At 42.0% G+C, this 18,414-nt stretch overlaps 1 protein-coding gene across 2 annotated transcripts in view; it reads right to left on the minus strand.

Moving 5' to 3' along the window:
• SCAI (suppressor of cancer cell invasion) overlaps positions 1–18,414 on the minus strand; it is a 160,138-nt gene that overhangs the window by 63,923 nt on the left and 77,801 nt on the right. For both annotated transcript variants that reach the window (XR_009552093.1, XM_007539984.3), the window contains exon 3: positions 16,424–16,555. Coding sequence is in view for 1 of the 2 variants with exons in the window: in XM_007539984.3 (XP_007540046.1) it covers positions 16,424–16,555 (132 nt within the window). In the remaining variant the exon portion in view is untranslated. The remainder of the gene's footprint in view (positions 1–16,423; positions 16,556–18,414) is intronic.

Genomic DNA, 18,414 nt, shown 5'->3' on the forward strand with positions numbered 1-18,414 from the left:
CAAGGAAATGGGTTCAAACCCCCAACCCCCACCTGCATGGTAGAAACTTCATGAGCAGTGAAGCAGTGCTGCAGCTGTCCCTCTTTCTCTGTCTCCTCCTCCCCTCTAAAATTCTGTCCTATCAAAAGATGAAAGAAAACAAAAAAAAAAAGTCCTGTGAGTGACTGATTTGTCATGCAGTCACCAAACCCCAGCAATAACCCTGATGGAAATAAAAATTCAAAAAATAGGGAACCGGGGGAGGCGGGTGGTAACACAGTGGGTAACGTGCAAGGACCGGCCTTAGGATCGAGTCCTCGGATCCCCACCTGCAGGGGAGCCACTTCACAAGTGGTGAAGCCGATCTGCAGGTGTCTATCTTTCTCTCCTCCTCTCTGTCTTCCCCACCTCTCTTGACTTCTCTCTGTCCTAGCTAACAACAACAACAGTAATAACAAAAATAACAATATGGGCAATAAAACTGAAAAAATGGCCTCCAGGAGCAGTGGATTCATAGTGTAGTCACTGAGTCCCAGCGATAATCCTGGAGGTAAAAATAAATAATAGTAATAAATTAAATAAATAAAAATTTTAAAATAAAGTAAAATTGGGTTGGCAGACAGCATAATGGTTATGGGAAATGACTTTAATGCCTGAGGCCCCAAAGGTGTTCGGTTCAATCTCTAGCACCACCATCAATCAGAGCTGAGCAGTGCTCTGGTCTTATTCTCTGTATCTCTCTTTTTAAAATAAATAAAAATTTTTCAGCCACCAGGTTACAGATGCTACCATGATGACAACTGGACCTCCCTGGGCAGATGCCCCCCCCCCAATGTGTTCTGGAGCCCCGCTTCCCCAGAACCCTGCCCCACTAGAGAAAGAGAGACAGGTGGGAGTACGGATCAATCTGTCAACGCCCATGTTCAGCGGGGAAGCAATTACAGAAGCCAGACCTTCCACCTTCTGCACCCCATAATGACCCTGGGTCCATACTCCCAGAGGGATAAGGAATAGGAAAGCTATCAGGGGAGGGGATGGGATATGGAGATTGGGTGGTGGGAACTGTGTGGAGTTGTACCCCTCTTATCCTATGGTTTTTGTCAGTGTTTCCTTTTTATAAATAAATGTTTTTTTAAAAAAATCAATCAATCAATAAAAATTTAAAATAATAAAATTGACTATTGAGGTATGATCCAAATTCAAACCTCTGATGGTCTTTTATATGTTATGGCAATTGTATTTGTTTTTGAGGTAACTGGATTACAGTACTATACATATTTTAGAAGTAAAATTTCTCAATTATTCAAAAATGCTAGCTAATAATCACATATTAACCCCCACCAAGCCACCAGTATCCCTCCACCAAAGTCCCCTGGGCCCCCTTTACCCTTTGCACCTCACTTCTCACCTTTTGGTCTGCGAGCAAAGATATGTCTTCATTTGATTTGCTTGCCCTCTTGCTTTATTTCCCATTTGGCATTTTTTTTTCTTCTTTTTTTTTCTCTAATATTTATTATCCCCTTTTGTTGCCCTTATTGTTTTATTGTTGTAGTTATTATTGTTGTTGATATCGTCACTGTTGGATAGGACAGAGATAAATGGAGAGAGGTGGGGAAGACAGAGAGGGAGAGAGAAAAATAGACACCTGCAGACCTGCTTTACAGCTTGTGAAGTGACTCCCCTACAGGTGGGGAGTTGGGGGCTCAAACCACGACCCTTGCACTTTGCACCATGTGCACTTAACCTGCTGAGCTACCGCCTGACTCCCAGCATTTTCTTTTATATAAGTCCTATTAGTGGTTTTTTTGTTAATATTTACTTATTTATTTATTTATGCCCTTTTGTTGCCCTTGTTTTATTGTTGTAGTTATTATTGATGTCGTTGTTGTTAGATAGGATAGACAGAAATGGAGAGAGGAGGGGAAGACAGAGAAAAGGAGAGAAAAATAGACACCTGCAGACCTGCTTCACCGCCTGTGAAGCGACTCCCCAAAGGTGGGGAGCCGGGGGCTCAAACCGGGATCCTTATGCTGGTCCTTGTGTTTTGTACCACCTACGCTTAACCCACTGCACTCCCACCCTGAAAAGATCTTCATCACTCCTTCTGACTCACTTATCACTCATTCTAGATGAATAACTTAGTTGGGTAGAATATTCTGGAGTGGAGGTCTTTTCCATTCAAAACTTTGAATGTGTCCTGCCAGTATTTTCTAGCCTTCAGAGTTTCTGTTGAAAATCAGATAGTCTTTTATTGTTGTTGCTGCTGTCACTTCGGGCTTCACCATTCCAGGATGCATTTTCCAGACAGAGACAGAGAGATAAAGAGGCAGAGAAAGAGAGGGAACACCGGGGGAGGGGGGGCGCAGGGTGGTGGCACACCTGGTTGAGCACACGTTACAATGCGCAAGGACCCAGGTTCAAGTCTCCCCCCCATCCCCACCTGCAGGGGGGAAGCTTCATAAATGGTGAAGTAGGGCTGCAGATGCCTCTCTTTGCCTCTCTATCATTTCCTTCCATCTTGATTTCTTTCTGTCTCTATCAAATAAATAAATAAATATTTAAAAAATAATTAGAGAGAGAGAGAGAGAGAGACGCCACAGCAATGGTCTCTGGTGGCAGTGGACTTGAACATGGGCCATGCACATCATAAAGTGGTACACTATCCAAGTGAGCTACTTTGCCAGATAGAAATCAAAGTCTTTTTTTTCTTTTTTAAATATTTATTCCCTTTTGTTGCTCTTGTGTTGTAGTTATTATTGATGTCGTCATTGTTGGATAGGCCAGAGAGAAATGGGGAGAGGTGGGGAAGACAGAGAAGGGGAGGGAAAGACAGACACCTGCAGACCTGCTTCACCGCCTGTGAAGTGACTCCCCTGCAGGTGGAGAGCCGGGGGCTCGAACCAGAATCCTGACGCAGGTCCTTGCGCTTTGCGCCACCTGCGCTTAACCCACTGCGCCACCGCCCGACTCCCCAAAAAGTCTTTTACCAGGAATTCACTTATAGTTTCTCCAGCTGCTTTTAAAAATCTTTGTGTGGCCCAGCAGGTGGCGCAGTAGATAAAGTACCAGGCCTTTAAGACAGTTCCCACATTTGATCCTCAAGTATCACATGTGCTAAAGTGATTCTCTCTCTCTCTCTCTCTCTCTCTCTCTCTCTCTCTCTCTCTCTCTCTCCTCCCCCCAATAAATGAATAACCTTGGTTACTGCTGGGTCTTGGTGCCTACACTACCAATCCACTATTCCTGGACATATTTTTTTCCATTTTATTGAACAGGACAGAGAAAAATTGAGAGGGGAGGGGGGAGATAGAGAGAAAGACAGAGCTGCAGACCTGATTCACCACTTGTGAGGTGTCCCCTCTGTGGGTGGGGAGCAGGGGACTCGAACTCGGGGTCCTTGTGCTTAGTACTATGTGCACTTAAGAAGGTATGCCACAGCCTGCCCCCAATAATCTCTCTTTTCCTTTACTCTCTTTTCCTTTGATCTTTGCCATTTTAATTGCTATATGCCTTGGCGAGTTTAAATGTGAATTTCTTTTTCTTGCTGCTCTTAGAACTTTCTGGATCTGAGGATATTATCTCTTTCTTCAGTCTGGAGGAAATTCTCAACTAATATTCCCTTCAAATGAGAATTCTGTTCCATTTTCTCTCACTCCATCTGGCACTCATATAATGCAAATGTTATTTCTCTTGAAATAAAGGATCCTGCCTGAGATGCAAGCACATTTCCAACAGGGGATTTCTTTTATATTTTTGCAGAGTTAGGGGCTTACACATGTGCGATTTCACCATAATAGGCTGTTTATTCACCCAGAAAGAGAAAGGAAGAGAGACACCACAGAGAGACAGCAGAGTTTCTTCCAGTGCTGTAGCACATCCCTAGTGGTGCTAGCTTACACTCGCTCACATGTGTGGCAATGACAGTACCCTAGCTGGACCCACCAAACATTGAAAATACAAAATGCGTTGAGGTATAAAAAAAAAAAAAATACTGTCAAAGATCTCAATTGTGTGGGGATTTAACCTGGGCCCTTTGAGGCCTTAGGCATGAAAATCCTTTTGCATAACCACTAGGCTCTTTTCCCAGCCCAATAATATTGACTACAAATTGAAGCTCTTTATTTTCTTTTTCTCTTTCTCTTTGTTTCTTTTCTCTTCTTTTCTTCCCTTTTTTCCTTCCCCTGCCAGGGGTTTCATACAGCATTATTTCACTGCTCCCAGTCGATTATTTGTTTTCTTTTTTTCCAGATAGAAGGAAGGAGAGAAGGAGAAAATAACAGAGAAAGAGAGAGAGAGAGAATGTTAAAGGGGGAGAGAGAGCAGAGGGTAGATAGCATAATGGTTATGCAAATAGACTCTCATGCCTAAGGCTCCAAAGTCTCAGGTTCAATTCCTCACACCACCATAAGCCAGAACAGAGCAGTGCTCTGGTTAAAAAAAAAAGGGGGGGGGGATTCGAGCCACCGGCTCCCCACCTGCAGGGGAGTCTCTTTACAAGTCGTGAAGCAGGTCTGCAGGTGTCTATCTTTCTCTCCCCCTCTCTGTCTTCCTCTCCTCTCTCCATTTCTCTCTGTCCTATCCAACAACGAACATCAATAATAACCACAACAATAAAACAAGGGCAACAAAAGAAAATATAAAAATAAATAAAAATTAAAAATATTTTTAAAAAAGGGGGGGAGAAAGAGACACACACACAGAGAAGCTACAGCACTGCTCCACAGTTTGTGAAGATTCCCCTTTTTTCAGTGCTCTCACTGGTTTGTTGGAGGTTCAAACCCAGGTCTCTGTGCTTATTAAAAAATGTACTCAACCGTTTGCAGTGAGTACCTCCCTAATACTTCCTCTCCACTTTTCCAAGCTTTGGGTCCATGATTGCTCAACAATTTGTTTGGCTTTGTATGTTAACTCTCTTTTCAGTCACCAGGTTCCAGGTGTCATCAGGATGCCGGCCAGACTTCCCTGGATTGAAGACACCACCAATGTGTCCTGGAGCTCAGCTTCCCCAGAGACCCATCCTACTAGGGAAAGAGAGAGGCAGACTGGGAGTATGGACCGACCAGTCAACGCCCATGTTCAGCGAGGAAGCAATTACAGAAGCCAGACCTTCTACCTTCTGCAACCCTCAGTGACCCTGGGTCCATGCTCCCAGAGGGATAGAGAATGGGAAAGGTATCGGGGGAGGGGGTGGGATATGGAGATTGGGCGGTGGGAATTGTGTGGAGTTGTACCCCTCCTACCCTATGGTTTTGTTAATTAATCCTTTCTTAAATAAAAAATGAAAAATAAAAATAAATAAAAAAAAAAAAAAAAAGAAAACACAAGTCGAACCTGAAATGGAATTGGAGTATTACACCAAAGTAAAAGACTCTGGGGTGGGTGGGTGGGTGGGGAGAATACAGGTCCATGAAAGATGATGAATGACATAGTGGGAGTTGTATTGTTAAATGGGAATCTGGGGAATGTTATGAATGTACAAACTATTGTATTTACTGTTGAATGTAAAGCATTAATTCCCCAATAAAGAAATAAATTATTTAAAAAAAAAAAAATGTACTCAACCTAGTTAGCTATCTTCCAGCCACCTAAAATGTTTCATGAAGGGTAGGGGTAGATAGCATAATGGTTATGCAAAGAGTCTCTCATGCCTGAGGCTCCAGAGTCCCAGGTTCAATCCCCTGCACCACCATAAGCCAGAGCTGAGCAGTGCTCTGGTAAAAAAAATAATAAAAAATAAAAAATAAATAAAAAAATAAAATGTTTCATGATACTGAACCAGGGAAAAACACTGATTACATTTGTTTTACTTCTTTCTTTGATCAGAGTACCACTCAGCTTGTCAATTGCTGGTGCTAAGGTTTCATGTATGCAAGTCCTATGTGCCACTGTGAAGTCTCCTTAGACCTCCTTCTATATTCTTTCATGTAGTCATTAGAAAATTTAAAATCGGGGCTGGGTGGTGGCACACCTGGTTAAGCGCATGTATTACAATGTGCAAGGACCCAGGTTCGAGCCCCAGGTCCCCACCTGCAGGGGGAAAGATTTACAAGTGGTGAAGCAGTGTTGCAAGTGTCTCTCTGTCTCTCTCCCTCTCTATCACCCCCTTCCCCCTTGATATCTGGCTGTTTCTACCCAATAAATAAAGATAATTTAAAAATATTTTAAAAAAGAAAATTTAAAATCAGTGGTCTGGGAGGTGGCACAGCGGATAAAGGGTTGGACTCTCAATCATGAGGTCCTGAGTCCAATCCCAAGCAGCACATGTACCTTTCTCTCTCCTACTATCCCTCTCGTTAGTAAACAGATGAAAATAGTTTTTAAAAAATTAAAAAAGAACTAAAATTTAAAATCACATTTGTAGGGTTCTGGCAGTGGCACACTTGGTTGAGCACACTTGTTACTATGAAGGATTCGGGTTCAAGCTCCCAGCCCCCCAGCTGCAGAGCGGGGAAGCTTCAGAAATGGTAAAGCAGCATTGTGGGTATTTCTCTTTTTTTCCTATTTCTTCTTTCCCTCTCACTTTATGGCCTATCAAATTAATTAAAATAATTATATCACAAATGTAGCATCTATCAACTTTTTATTACTCAATGCTTCTCGAGAACATGAAATTAGGATATCTACTGCACTCTGATGGTGTCTAGCTTCAGTTGCAAGCCCCAGCTAATGTAGAGAGAGCCATATAAAACAAAGGCATGTGTCACAAGCACATACAAATAGCTGTGGATCTAGCTGCCTGAAATATCACATCCCTCACTTTACCAGTTTACAGAACTTGTCTCTTAAGAAGTCTTTTCCTTTCTTTCCTCTCTGGAACCAACCAGGGGGACTCATGCATGTCTAATACTACCAAACGGCTTCTCTGGACCCCAATACAGAGAGTAGTGAGAAGGGAGAGGAAGAGACATGAGGGAGAGGCATCAAAGCCTTGTTCTGTCATGTATGAAGTTGCCTCAGTACTGTCTACTGTGTTGGGGATTAAAACCAGAGCCTCACGCACACCAAGATATGTTCTCTACTCACTGAGCTCTCTCTCAGCACCAAAAGGATTATTTTATTTATTATTATTTTTTAACCAGAGCACTGAACAGCTCTGTTTTATGGTGATGCTTGGGCCTGAACCTGGGACTCTGGAGCCTCAGGCCTGAGAATCTATTTGTATAACATTTTCATATCTACTCCCACCCTAATTTATTTCTTTAAAGCAGAGCAATGCTCAGTATTGACTTATGATGGTGCTGGAGATAGAACCTAGGAACTCAGAATCAACAGCCTGAAAGTTGTTTGTAAAACCATTATGCTGTCTCCCCAGTTCTAAAAGAATTATTGACAACCCCACCAATGTGTCCTGGAGCCCCACTTCCACAAAGCCCCCCCCACTAGGGAAAGAGAGAGGCAGGCTGGGAGTATGGATCCACCTGTCAATGCCCATGTTCAGTGGGGAAGCAATTACGGAAGCCAGACCTTCCACCTTCTGCACCCCATAATGACCCTGGATCCATACTCCCAGAGGGATAAGGAATAGGAAAGCTATCAAGGGATGGGATGGGATGGGATATGGAGTTCTGGTGGTGGGAACTGTGTGGAGTTGTACCCCTCTTATCCTATGGTTTTTGTCAGTATTTCCTTTTCTATAAAAAAAAAAAATATTTCTTTGAAGGAGGAAAAGGAACAAGGAGGAAAGAAGAATGAGAGTGGAAGTAAAGAAAAAGGCAAAGGAGGAGATAGTAAAACAAACAAGTTCTCAGTTATCTTTTCCTATTTCCTATTTCCGAATAAGGACAACCTAATGGTAGGTTTTTACTTGTTTGTTTGTTTGTTTGTTTTTGCCTCCAGGGTTATCCCTGGGACTCAGTGCCTGCACTACAAATCCACTGCTCCTGGAGGCCATTTTTCCCATTTTGTTGCCCTTGTTATTATTGCCATCGCTGTTGTTGTTGGCTAGGACAGAGAGAAATTGAGGGAGGAAGGGAAAACAGAGCGGGGAGAGAAAGATAGACACTTGCAGACCTGCTTCACCGCCTGTGAAGCGACCCCCCTGCCGGCGGGGAGCCAGGAGCTGGAACCAGGATCCTTAAGCTTCCTTGACTTCAGGCCATGTGTGCTTCACCAGCTGCGCTATCGCCGACCCTCTAAAGGTAGGTTTTTAACTTGATTACCAAGAGCATATTTAATAAAAATAAAACTTCTTCAATGACTTCTATCTAAGAACACTTTGGTACACTTCCCCCACATCAAAAGCTATGGGTGGGAGTCAGGCGGTAGCGCAGCGGGTTAAGCGCACGTGGCACAAAGCACAAGGACTGGCGTAAGGATCCCAGTTCGAGCCCCAGGCTCCCCACCTGTAGAGGAATCGCTTTATAGGTGGTGAGGCAGGTCTGCAGGTGTCTATCTTTCTCTCACCCTCTCTGTCTTCCCCTCCCCTCTCCATTTCTCTCTGCCCTATCTAACAATGACGACATCAATAACAACGATAATAACCAAAACAATAAAAAAAAAGCTATGGGTATTACTGGTTGACACAGCTGTGACCTCAAACACGTGTGTCAGAATGCTGCCTTATGTAATCCCACCAAGTATTCCATTCTGCCTCAACAGCCTTAGTCACCATGACAACTAGAACCCTGCAAGCATTCTGCTTTTGATTATTTTCTGACAATATTGAAAGCTACTTCTAGCATTACTCTCACTTCATTACTAGTGCAAACTACATGCAGGAGCTATTATAAGCAAAACACCATTCATTTTTATCCATTTCCCATTCTCTGGACTGTTTTCTTACACAGTGAGTGGATAGTAGAGCAAATTTATTATGTATATATTATGAGAAGAAAATACTCCATTAAGATCCTCAAGGCTAGGAAAATTAAAAGGCTCTGACAGCTAAGATGAACATGTTACTGTGAAATGGAAACACCTCCAGTAGAGAGAATTTATGATATCCTGAATAATACAGAAAATCTGAGGTTTTTCTTTTATTTCTTATTTTTCTTTATTTTTTTAAATTTTTATTTATAAAAAGGAAACACTGACAAAACCACAGGATAAGAGGAATACAACTCCACACAAGTCCCACCAGCAGAACTCCATATCTCATCCCCTCCCCTGATAGCTTTCCTATTCTTTATCCCTCTAGGAGTATGGACCCAAGGTCATTATGGGGTGTAGAAGGTGGAAGATCTGGCTTCTGTAATTGCTTCCTCGCTGAACACGGGCTTTGGCAGGTTGATCCATACTCCCAGCCTATCTCTCTCTTTCCCTAGTGGAGCGGGGTTCTGGGGAAGCAGGGCTCCAGGTTTTTAAAAGACAAGAGTGAGACCAGATAAAATACCTACCCAGGTGAACTACGTAGCAGGCTCTCAATAATTAATTTAATAACCAATTTTGTGAACTAAAGAAAGGCAGAACACAAAGGAAAACTAGCAACAAGATAAGCACCAACAGTCAGATGAATGTGGGGGAAGAAGGGCCCGATGTTAAAATCTGAAGCTGTTATTGGGGCAGCTTGGAATGTTCCTATTTATGACCGACCACAGTATGTGAGCTCAGATCTACATGGATGCAGAGGTCATATAGACTCCTAAGCTGAAAATGGGCCCCAGATCACATCAAATCAATGGGGTTTACAGTCAACAATATTTATTTATTTAGTCAACACCTTTCCCATATCTGAGAGCTACTCTCTTCCCTGATCCAGCTTTCTGATCCTTCTGCCAGCCATGACATCACCTCCCCAGACAATAATTAGGATCCACCTGCATATCAGATTTTAGGCTCAGGCAAAAAAAAAAAACAAACAAAAAAAACTAGTATAGCCACAGGCCCTTTGGAATATAACTAAAATATGCCTACTAGCTACCTACAAAATGGAGAGAGACGGGGAAGACAGAGAGGGGGAGAGAAAGATAGACACCTGCAGACCTGCTTCACCGCCTGTGAAGGGACTCCCCTGCAGGTGGGGAGCCGGGGGCTCAAACCAGGATCCTTACGCCAGGTCCTTGCACTTCGCACCAAGTGCACTTAACCCGCTGTGCTACCACCCAACCCCCAGTTCTTTTTGTTTGCTTGTTTATTTGGTTTTTAAAGATTGTATTTATTTATTAATGAGAAAGATAGGAGGAAAGAGAGAAAGAACCAGACATCACTCTGGTACATGTGCTGCCAGGGATTGAACTTGTGACCACATGCTTGAGAGTCCAATGCTTTATCCACTGCACCACCTCCTGGACCACCAGTTCTTTAGTTCTTTTTTTAAGAGAACAAATACCACTGCTAGATTCAACCTGCTTCTCAGATACACTCAATACAAAATTTTACTTCCATTTATAAACATATCAACATTTCTAGTGTGTTATTTACTTAACTAGAGAAGATAGTAAACTTTGAGTCAGATACAATATCTAACTTTTCAAAAATTCATGTAGCAAAAGATGCAGATTTGAAATGCCAGCATAAAATATCTCGGTCCTGGGGCCAGGTGGTGGAGCACCTGGTTGAGTGCACATGCTACAATGTGCAAGGACCCAGATTCAAGTCCCCGGTCCCCACCTGCAGGGGGAAAACTTTGCAAGTGGTGAAGCAGAGCTGTAGGTATCTCTCTGCCTCTCTCACTTTCTATCACCCCCTTCCCTCTCAATTTCTGGCTATCTCTATTCAATAAATAAACAAAGACTTAAAAAATTAAAATATCTCAGTCCTAAGGTGGACACAATTGAGGCACTGACTGAGTAATTTGAGAAAAATATAGAGATGAAAAGCAAGAGCTGACTAGACAGGATTTAGATTGCATATTTAATCCAAGCATTACACATATCAATAAGAAGGGAGGGGGGACACGTAGTAGCATAGTTGAATGAGCACACGTTACAATGCACAAGGACCCAGGTTCGAACACCTGTTCCCCACCTGCAGAAGGAAAACTTTGCAAGTGCTGAAGCAGTACTGCAGGTCTCTCTCTCTCTCCCTTCTCTTTCAATTTCTGGCTGTCTCTATCAAATAAATAAATAAATAAATGTTTTTTAAAAATCTTAACAGAAGAGATACAAGGAACAGGGAACAAAATGGTTCACAGACTGAAAGATAAAAGTCCAAACCACAGAACTCTTGGAAAAAAGAAACACAAAAGTAAGTCTTGGTTATCTCAGGTTAGGTAGTAATTCTGTAGATACAAAAATATAAGCAAATAGAAGAATGACAAGTTGAACTTATTAAAAGATTTTGGGCTCCACAGTTGGATACCATCAATAAAGTGGAAAGAGAGATGAACATACAGAATGGGAAAATAAATATTTGCAATCATTAACTCTTACAAGGAATTTGTATTCATAATATATAGAGAATTATCTGAGGGGGCCAGGCAGTAGTACAGTGGGTTAAGCACACATGGCACAAAGAGCAAGGACCAGCTTAAGGGTCCCAGTTTGAGCCCCTGGCTCCCCACCTCCAGGGGGGTCACTTCAAAAGTGGTGAAACAGGTCTGCAGGTGTCCGTCTTTCTCTCCCCCTTCTGTCTTCTCCTTCTCTCTCGATTTCTCACTGTCCTAACAACAACAACAGCAATAATAATAACAACAACAACAATGATAAACCACAAGGGAAACAAAGGGGAAAAAATATCCTCCATGAGCAGTGGATTTGTAGTGCAGGCACTGAGCCCCAGCGATAACCCTAGCGGCAAAAAAAAAAAAAGAGAGAGAGAATTATTTGAGATTACAAGTGCCAGAGTCATGCTCTGGTTCTTCTCATTCATTCATTCAGCCATAAATAAAGTATTTATAAAAACACATATAAATAATCCAGTTTGATAAAGGTCAGAGGGTAGAATAGGTATTTCTCTTAAGACATAAAAATAATCACGAGGGGGTTGAGCAATAGCACAGCAGGTTAAACGCAAGGACCGGCGTAAGGATCCCAGTTTGAGCCCCCAGCTCCCCACCTGTAGGGAGGTCACTTCACAAGTAGTGAAGCAAGTCTGCAGGTGTCTATCTTTCTCTCCTCCTCACTGTCTTCCCCTCCTCTCTCAATTTCTCTCTGTCCTATACAACAACAATGACATCAATAACAACAATAATAATAACAACAACAATGAAAAGCAACAAAAGGGGGAAAATAGCCTTCAGGAGCAGTGGATTCATAGTGCAGGCACTGAGCCCCAGTGATAACCCTGAAGGAATAGTAATAGTAATAATAATAATAATAATAATAATAACCACTAGAGCCCATGGAAAGGTACTTAGCATCACGAGTTTCTAGGAGGAAATGTACACCAGAACCATAAAAGATTTCACTTTATACCCAGTAGGACACCTCTCAGCATAGAGATAGATAACAAGAGTTGGTGAAAGTGTAGAGAAACAGGAATTCTCACTGTTGGTGTTGCAGTCTTGCAGTTAGGTACTCCTGAGAGTTAACAGAATACCAGATGATCCAGAAATCCCACTACTAAGCATAAACTCAGGAAAACTAAAAACGTGTCCATACAAAAAGTTGTACACATGTATTCATTCATTTTTTTTAACTTTTTAAATTATCTTTATTGGATAGAGACAGCAAGAAACTGAGAGGGAGGGGGGTGAAAAGAGGGAGAGAGGCAGAGAGACACCTGCAGCCCTGCTTCACCACTCGAAAAGCTTTCCCCCTGCAGGTGGGGACTGGGGATTCGAACCCTGGTCCTTGCACATTGTAACATGTGTGCTCAACCAGATGTGCCACAACCTGGCCCCACATATTCATTCTTGACAAAAGTACCATTCTTGACAAAGCCAAAAATGCAAACTAGCTAAAATCTCAACCAATTGGTGAGTGGATAAGCAAAATGGGGTAAATTTACACAATGAAATACTAATCTGCAACTAACAGAACAAAGAGCTGACACACACAACTAAACAAATGAAGTTCAACAGTATTAAGTGAAAGAATCTAGTCATGAGAGACAAAGTGCAGTAGGATTCCATTTATATGAACTGTCCAAAATAGGTAAATTCATACAAAAGAAGTAAATTTGTAGATGTTGGAGAGTGTGTGTGTGTGTGTGTGTGTGTGTGTGTGTGTGTGTGTAGTTATTGATGACTGGAATGAAGTTTCTTTGAGGGATTATTCAAAAGTTCTAAAGTTAGAATGTGGTAATAATACAGCTCTGTAAACTCATACAGCCATTTCACTGTAAACTTGTAAACTCTGAGTAGCTGGATTTCATTGTATGAAATTAAAGGAGAAAAAGAAAAAGGGACCAGTTTTTTGTTTTTTTTTTTGCCTCCAGGGTTATTGCTGGGGCTCGATGCATGCACTAGAAATGCACTGCTCCTGGAGGCCATTTTTTCCCCTTTGTTGCCATTGTTGTTTGTCATTGTTGTTGTTACTGTTATGGTTGCTATTGTTGGATAGGACAGAGAGAGATGGAGAGAGGAGGAGAAGACAGAGAGGGGGAGAGAAAGACACCCAAAGACCTGCTTAACCACTTGTGAAGGGACTCCGCTGCAGGTGGGAAGCCGGGTGCTCAAACCGAGATCCCTCTGTGAGTCCTTGTGTCACTGTGGGGGCCCTGAACCAGAGCTTTTTTTTTTTTTTAATTTATTTATTCCCTTTTGTTGCCCTTGTTGTTTTATTGTTGTAGTTATTATTGTTGTTGTCGTTGTTGGATAGGACAGAGAGAAATGGAGAGAGGAGGGGAAGACAGAGAAGAGGAGAGAAAGACAGACACCTGCAGACCTGCTTCACCGCCTGTGAAGCGACTCCCCTGCAGGTGGGGAGCCGGGGTTCGAACCGGGATCCTTACGCCTGTCCTTGTGCTTTGCGCCATCTGCGCTTAACCTGCTGCACTACAGCCCGACTCCCCGAACCAGAGCTTTTAACAGCAGGGGGCTCACCCAGTAGAGTTAGTTTTTCATGAACAAGGACCTGGTTTGAGCCCCAAACCACTACATGGGTGCACCTGCAGAGGGGAAGCCTCATGAGGAACGGAGCAGTGATTCTCTCTTCCTTTCAGTCTCCCTCTCTCTCTCACCTTCTATCAAAAAAGAGGAAAAAGAAAAAACAAAAACAACCAAACAATGGGAATAGTGGAGGTACTGTTCCAGTGATTGTCTTGGTGGGAAAAAAAAAACAAAACTATGTTAACATTTTAACGGCACGGCTGAGCATAAAGGAGTTTGAGAGCCAGAAGTTATTGTTGGGATTCTCATGTGGTTTTTTTTTAATTTCTTTATTGGGGGATTAATGGTTTATAGTCAACAGTAAATATAATAGTTTGCATATGCATAGCATTTCTCAGTTTTCCACATAACAATTTAACCCCCACTAGGTCCCCCTCTGTTCCAGGACCTGAGCCCTCCCCCAACCCCAGAGTTTTACTTTGGTGCAATACATTAACTCCAGTCCAAGTTCAGCTTTGTGTTTTCCCTTCTGTTCTTATTTTTCAACTTCTGTCTATGAGTGAGATCACCCTGTATTCATCCTTCAGTTTCTCACTAACATAATTCCTTCAAGCTCCATCCAAGATGGGTTAAAGAAGGTGAATTCACCATTTTTAATAGCTGAGTAGTATTCTACTGTGTATATAGACCACAACTTTTTCAGTCACTCATCTGTTGTTGGACACTTGGGTTGCTTCCAGGTTTTGGCTATTACAAATTGTGCTGCTATGAACATAGGTATACACACATCTTTTTTGGATGGGTGTGTTGGGTTCCTTAGGATATATCCCCAGGAGAGGAATTGCAGGGTCATAGAGTAGGTCCACTTTTAGCTTTCTAAGAATTTTCTAGACTTCTCATGCACATTTTTATATGTCATTTATTTCACTCTTAAAAATTACCAACTTTTTTTTGTTTGTTTTGTTTCAATTCCAACAGACACACAGAGATATGTGGGAAGTGTGCTAAATAGATATGCTAAATCTGAGTTTAGCAGTGAGTAGAAAGTGGCTGTATGATTTGTATTTTTATCATTTCCTCACAGAGCATTTGAGGACATAGACTGTAATTTTTATCTTTCAATTCTTTGTATCCAATATATGGTAAATACTGGAGTCAAGTAAATATTGAGCAAGTAAAATTATATTTGGAGCAGCTGGGAAGGTAGTATAGTGGATAAAGCATTGGACTCTCAAGCATGTAGTACTAAGTTCTATTCCTGGCAGTACATGTGGTTATAGAGGCGATGTTTTATCTTTAACATTATAAAAACTGTTTTGAGAAATAAATTAGTGGGTGGGGGAGACAGCATAATGCTTATGCAAAGAGACTGTAATGTCTATGTATCCAAAATCCCTGGTTCAATCCCCAGCACCACCATAAACAAAGGGGGGGGGGATAAATTAGCTTATTTAGAAGTAAACTCTGCATAGTTCCACAAGTAGGGATATATAATACAATTATAAGACATATGAGGGACAGAGGGTAGATAGCATAATGGCTATGCAAAGAGACTCTCATGCCTGGGCCTCCAAAGTCCCTGGTTCATTCCCCTGCACCACCATAAGCCAGAACTAAGCAGTGTTGTGGTAAAAACAAGCAAATAAAAAATAAAAATTTACAAAATTAAAAAATAATAATAATACTCTTTTCCTGCTTTTATTTTTCCTCCAGCGTTGTTGCTGGGGCTTAGTGCCTGCACTATGAACTCACTGCTCCTGGAGGCTATTTTTCCCTTTTGTACCCTTGTTGTTTATCATTGTTGTTATTGCTGTCATTGTTGTTAGACAGGACAGAAAGAAATCAAAAGAGGAGGGGAAGAAAGAGAGGGAGAGAGAAAGATAGACACCTGCAGACCTGCTTCACCACTTGTAAAATGACCCCCCACCCCCCACCCCCGCAGGTGGGGAGCCAGGGGCTCAAACTGGGATCCTTATGCCGGTCCTTGCAGTTTGAGCCTTATGTGCTTAACCTGCTGCACTACCACCCGACCACCCCCTTTTCTTTCTTTCTTCTTCTTTTTTTTCCTCCAGGGTTATTGCTGGGCTCACCATGAATCTACCGCTCCTGGAGGCCATTTTTCCCCCTTTTGTTGCCCTTGTTGTTGTAGCCTCGTTGTGGTTATTATTATTGCCATTGTTGATGTTGTTCGCCATTGGCTAGGACAGAGAGAAATGGAGAGGAGGGGAAGACAGAGAGGGGGAGAGAAAGATAGACACCTACAGACCTGCTTCACCGCCTGTGAAGCGACTCCCCTGCAGGTGGAGAGCCGGGGGGTTCGAACCGGGATCCTTACGCTGGTCCTTGCGCTTTGCGTCACATGCACTTAACCCACTGCGCCACCGCCCGACCCCCCTTTCTTCTTCTTTTTTTTAATCTGAGAATAAAGAAATAGCATCAAAAGAAAAAAAAATCACTTCTACTATAGATACATATAATACCCTAGATGTAATTTACAGAAACTTACCGCATATTTGCTATATAGGAAATAATACAGAACTAGAGAAAAGTTGAAGATATCCAGAGTCCACTAACCTTAATCCATTGAACAGTTGCTTAGATTTATCCAGAAGATAACAAAAATCTGTAACTGTTTTTCTCTCTCCCTGCGGGATGTCATCTTCAGCACCTCCAGAGGACATGATTTCTTTAAGAGCAAACTCAGTTCTGTAAGAAAACATATGTCTGGTAGGTAAAAATAAAAAGAGAAACACTTGTTTCTTGTCAGAATAACATTGTTTATAGCATTTCTTTTCAAGAAAGACAAAATGATCCTGACTATAATTGACTCATCAAGAACTTAAAGCCTAAAATGGTGGAAACAACTTCCTATTCTCAATAGGAATGACAATGGCACAATTATATCGGAAATTATTTATTTATTCATTTATTGTCCCTGGGTTTATTGCTAGAGCTTGTGCATGAATGACAACTCCACTGTTCTTGAGATTTTTTTTTTTCTTTTCTTGATAAGAGAGTGAGAGAGAGAAACAGGAGAGGCACTTGCCAGCATTGCTCTCTGACTCATGAAGCTTCCTCCCCATCGATGGGAGCTGAGGACTTAAATCCAGAATGGAAAAAAAATTTTTTTTACAACATTCTTTCCTCTGATAAATATTACTTGAATGTCTATGGAAACACAACATACTTGTGGTCCAGGAGGTGGCGCAGTGATAAAGCTTTGCACTCTCAAGCATTAGGTCCTGAGTTTGATCCCCGGCAGCACATGTGCCAGAGTGATGCCTGGTTCTTTCTCTCTCCTCCTAACTTTCTCATAAATAAATAAATAAAATCTTAAAAAAAAAAAAAAAAAAAAGAAACACAACATACTTAAGAATAAAAAAGCATCCTTTATATCTATTTACCTGTTTGACCTATTCCATAAACCCATTTTGGAGCATGATGTTGAAGGTATTTGGTGAAGTATCATCATATTTGGAAACTGAAACCACTTAAAAGAACAAATAAGAGAGGGGCCGGCAGTGGTGCACGTGGTTAAGTGCACGTATGGCTATTCACAAGGATCCAGCTTAGAGCCCATGCTCCTCATCTGCAGGGTGAACGCTTCATGATCAGTGAAGCAGGTCTGCAGGTGTCTTTCTCTATCCCTCTCTGTTTCCTCTCCTTTCTCAATTTCTCTCTGTCCTGTCAAATAAAAATAGAGTAGAAAGGTTTAGGGGGAAAAAAGGCTGCCAGAAGCTGACGATTTGTAGCACCGGCACTAAGCCCCAGCGACAACCCTCGTGGCAAAAAAAGAGAAAAAAGAGAAAAAAGGTGGTTAAGCACTTCATAGAATATTAACAACTTTACCCTAACATCAACTTTAATTATCTTTAAGACAAGTTGATAATATGGAAAACATTAGTATACAGGGAGTATAAATATCATGCACACGGAAGTTGGGCGGTGACACACCCAGTTAAGCACACATAGTATGACGCACAAGGACCTACGCAAGGTTCCCAGTTCCAGTCCCCGGCTCCCTACCTGCAGGAGGGGTCATTTCATAAGTGGTGAAGCAGGTCTGCTGGTGTCTATCTTTCTACCTCTCTCTATCTCCCCCTCCTCTCTCAATTTCTCTCTGTCCTAGCCAATAAAATAAAATAAAATAAAATAAAAAGGAAAAAATGTCTGCCAGGGCAGTAGATTCGTAGTGCAAGCACCAAGCCCTAGTGATAACCCTGGAGGCAAGTAGATAAATAAAATCACACACATATACAGAAATATATTAAAGATATATTATATTGAACCCAAACTATTCTGTAGATAATTAACCATGCTAATCAGTGATTCTGAAAACAGCAAGCTGAGGGGCCAGGTGGTGGCGCACCTGGCTGAGTGCACGTTATTGTGCGCAAGGACCCAGGTTCGAGCCCCTGGTCCCCACCTGCAGGGGGAAAGCTTTGCAAGTGGTGAAGCACGGCTGCAGGTGTCTCTCTGTCTCTCTCCCTCCTATCTCGCTTTACCCTCTCAATTTCTGGCTGTCTCTATCCAATAAATAAAGATAACAAAAAAAAATGTTTTTA

The sequence above is a fragment of the Erinaceus europaeus genome, chromosome 10, assembly GCF_950295315.1.
Source record: "Erinaceus europaeus chromosome 10, mEriEur2.1, whole genome shotgun sequence".
NCBI classification, from domain to species: domain Eukaryota; kingdom Metazoa; phylum Chordata; class Mammalia; order Eulipotyphla; family Erinaceidae; genus Erinaceus; species Erinaceus europaeus.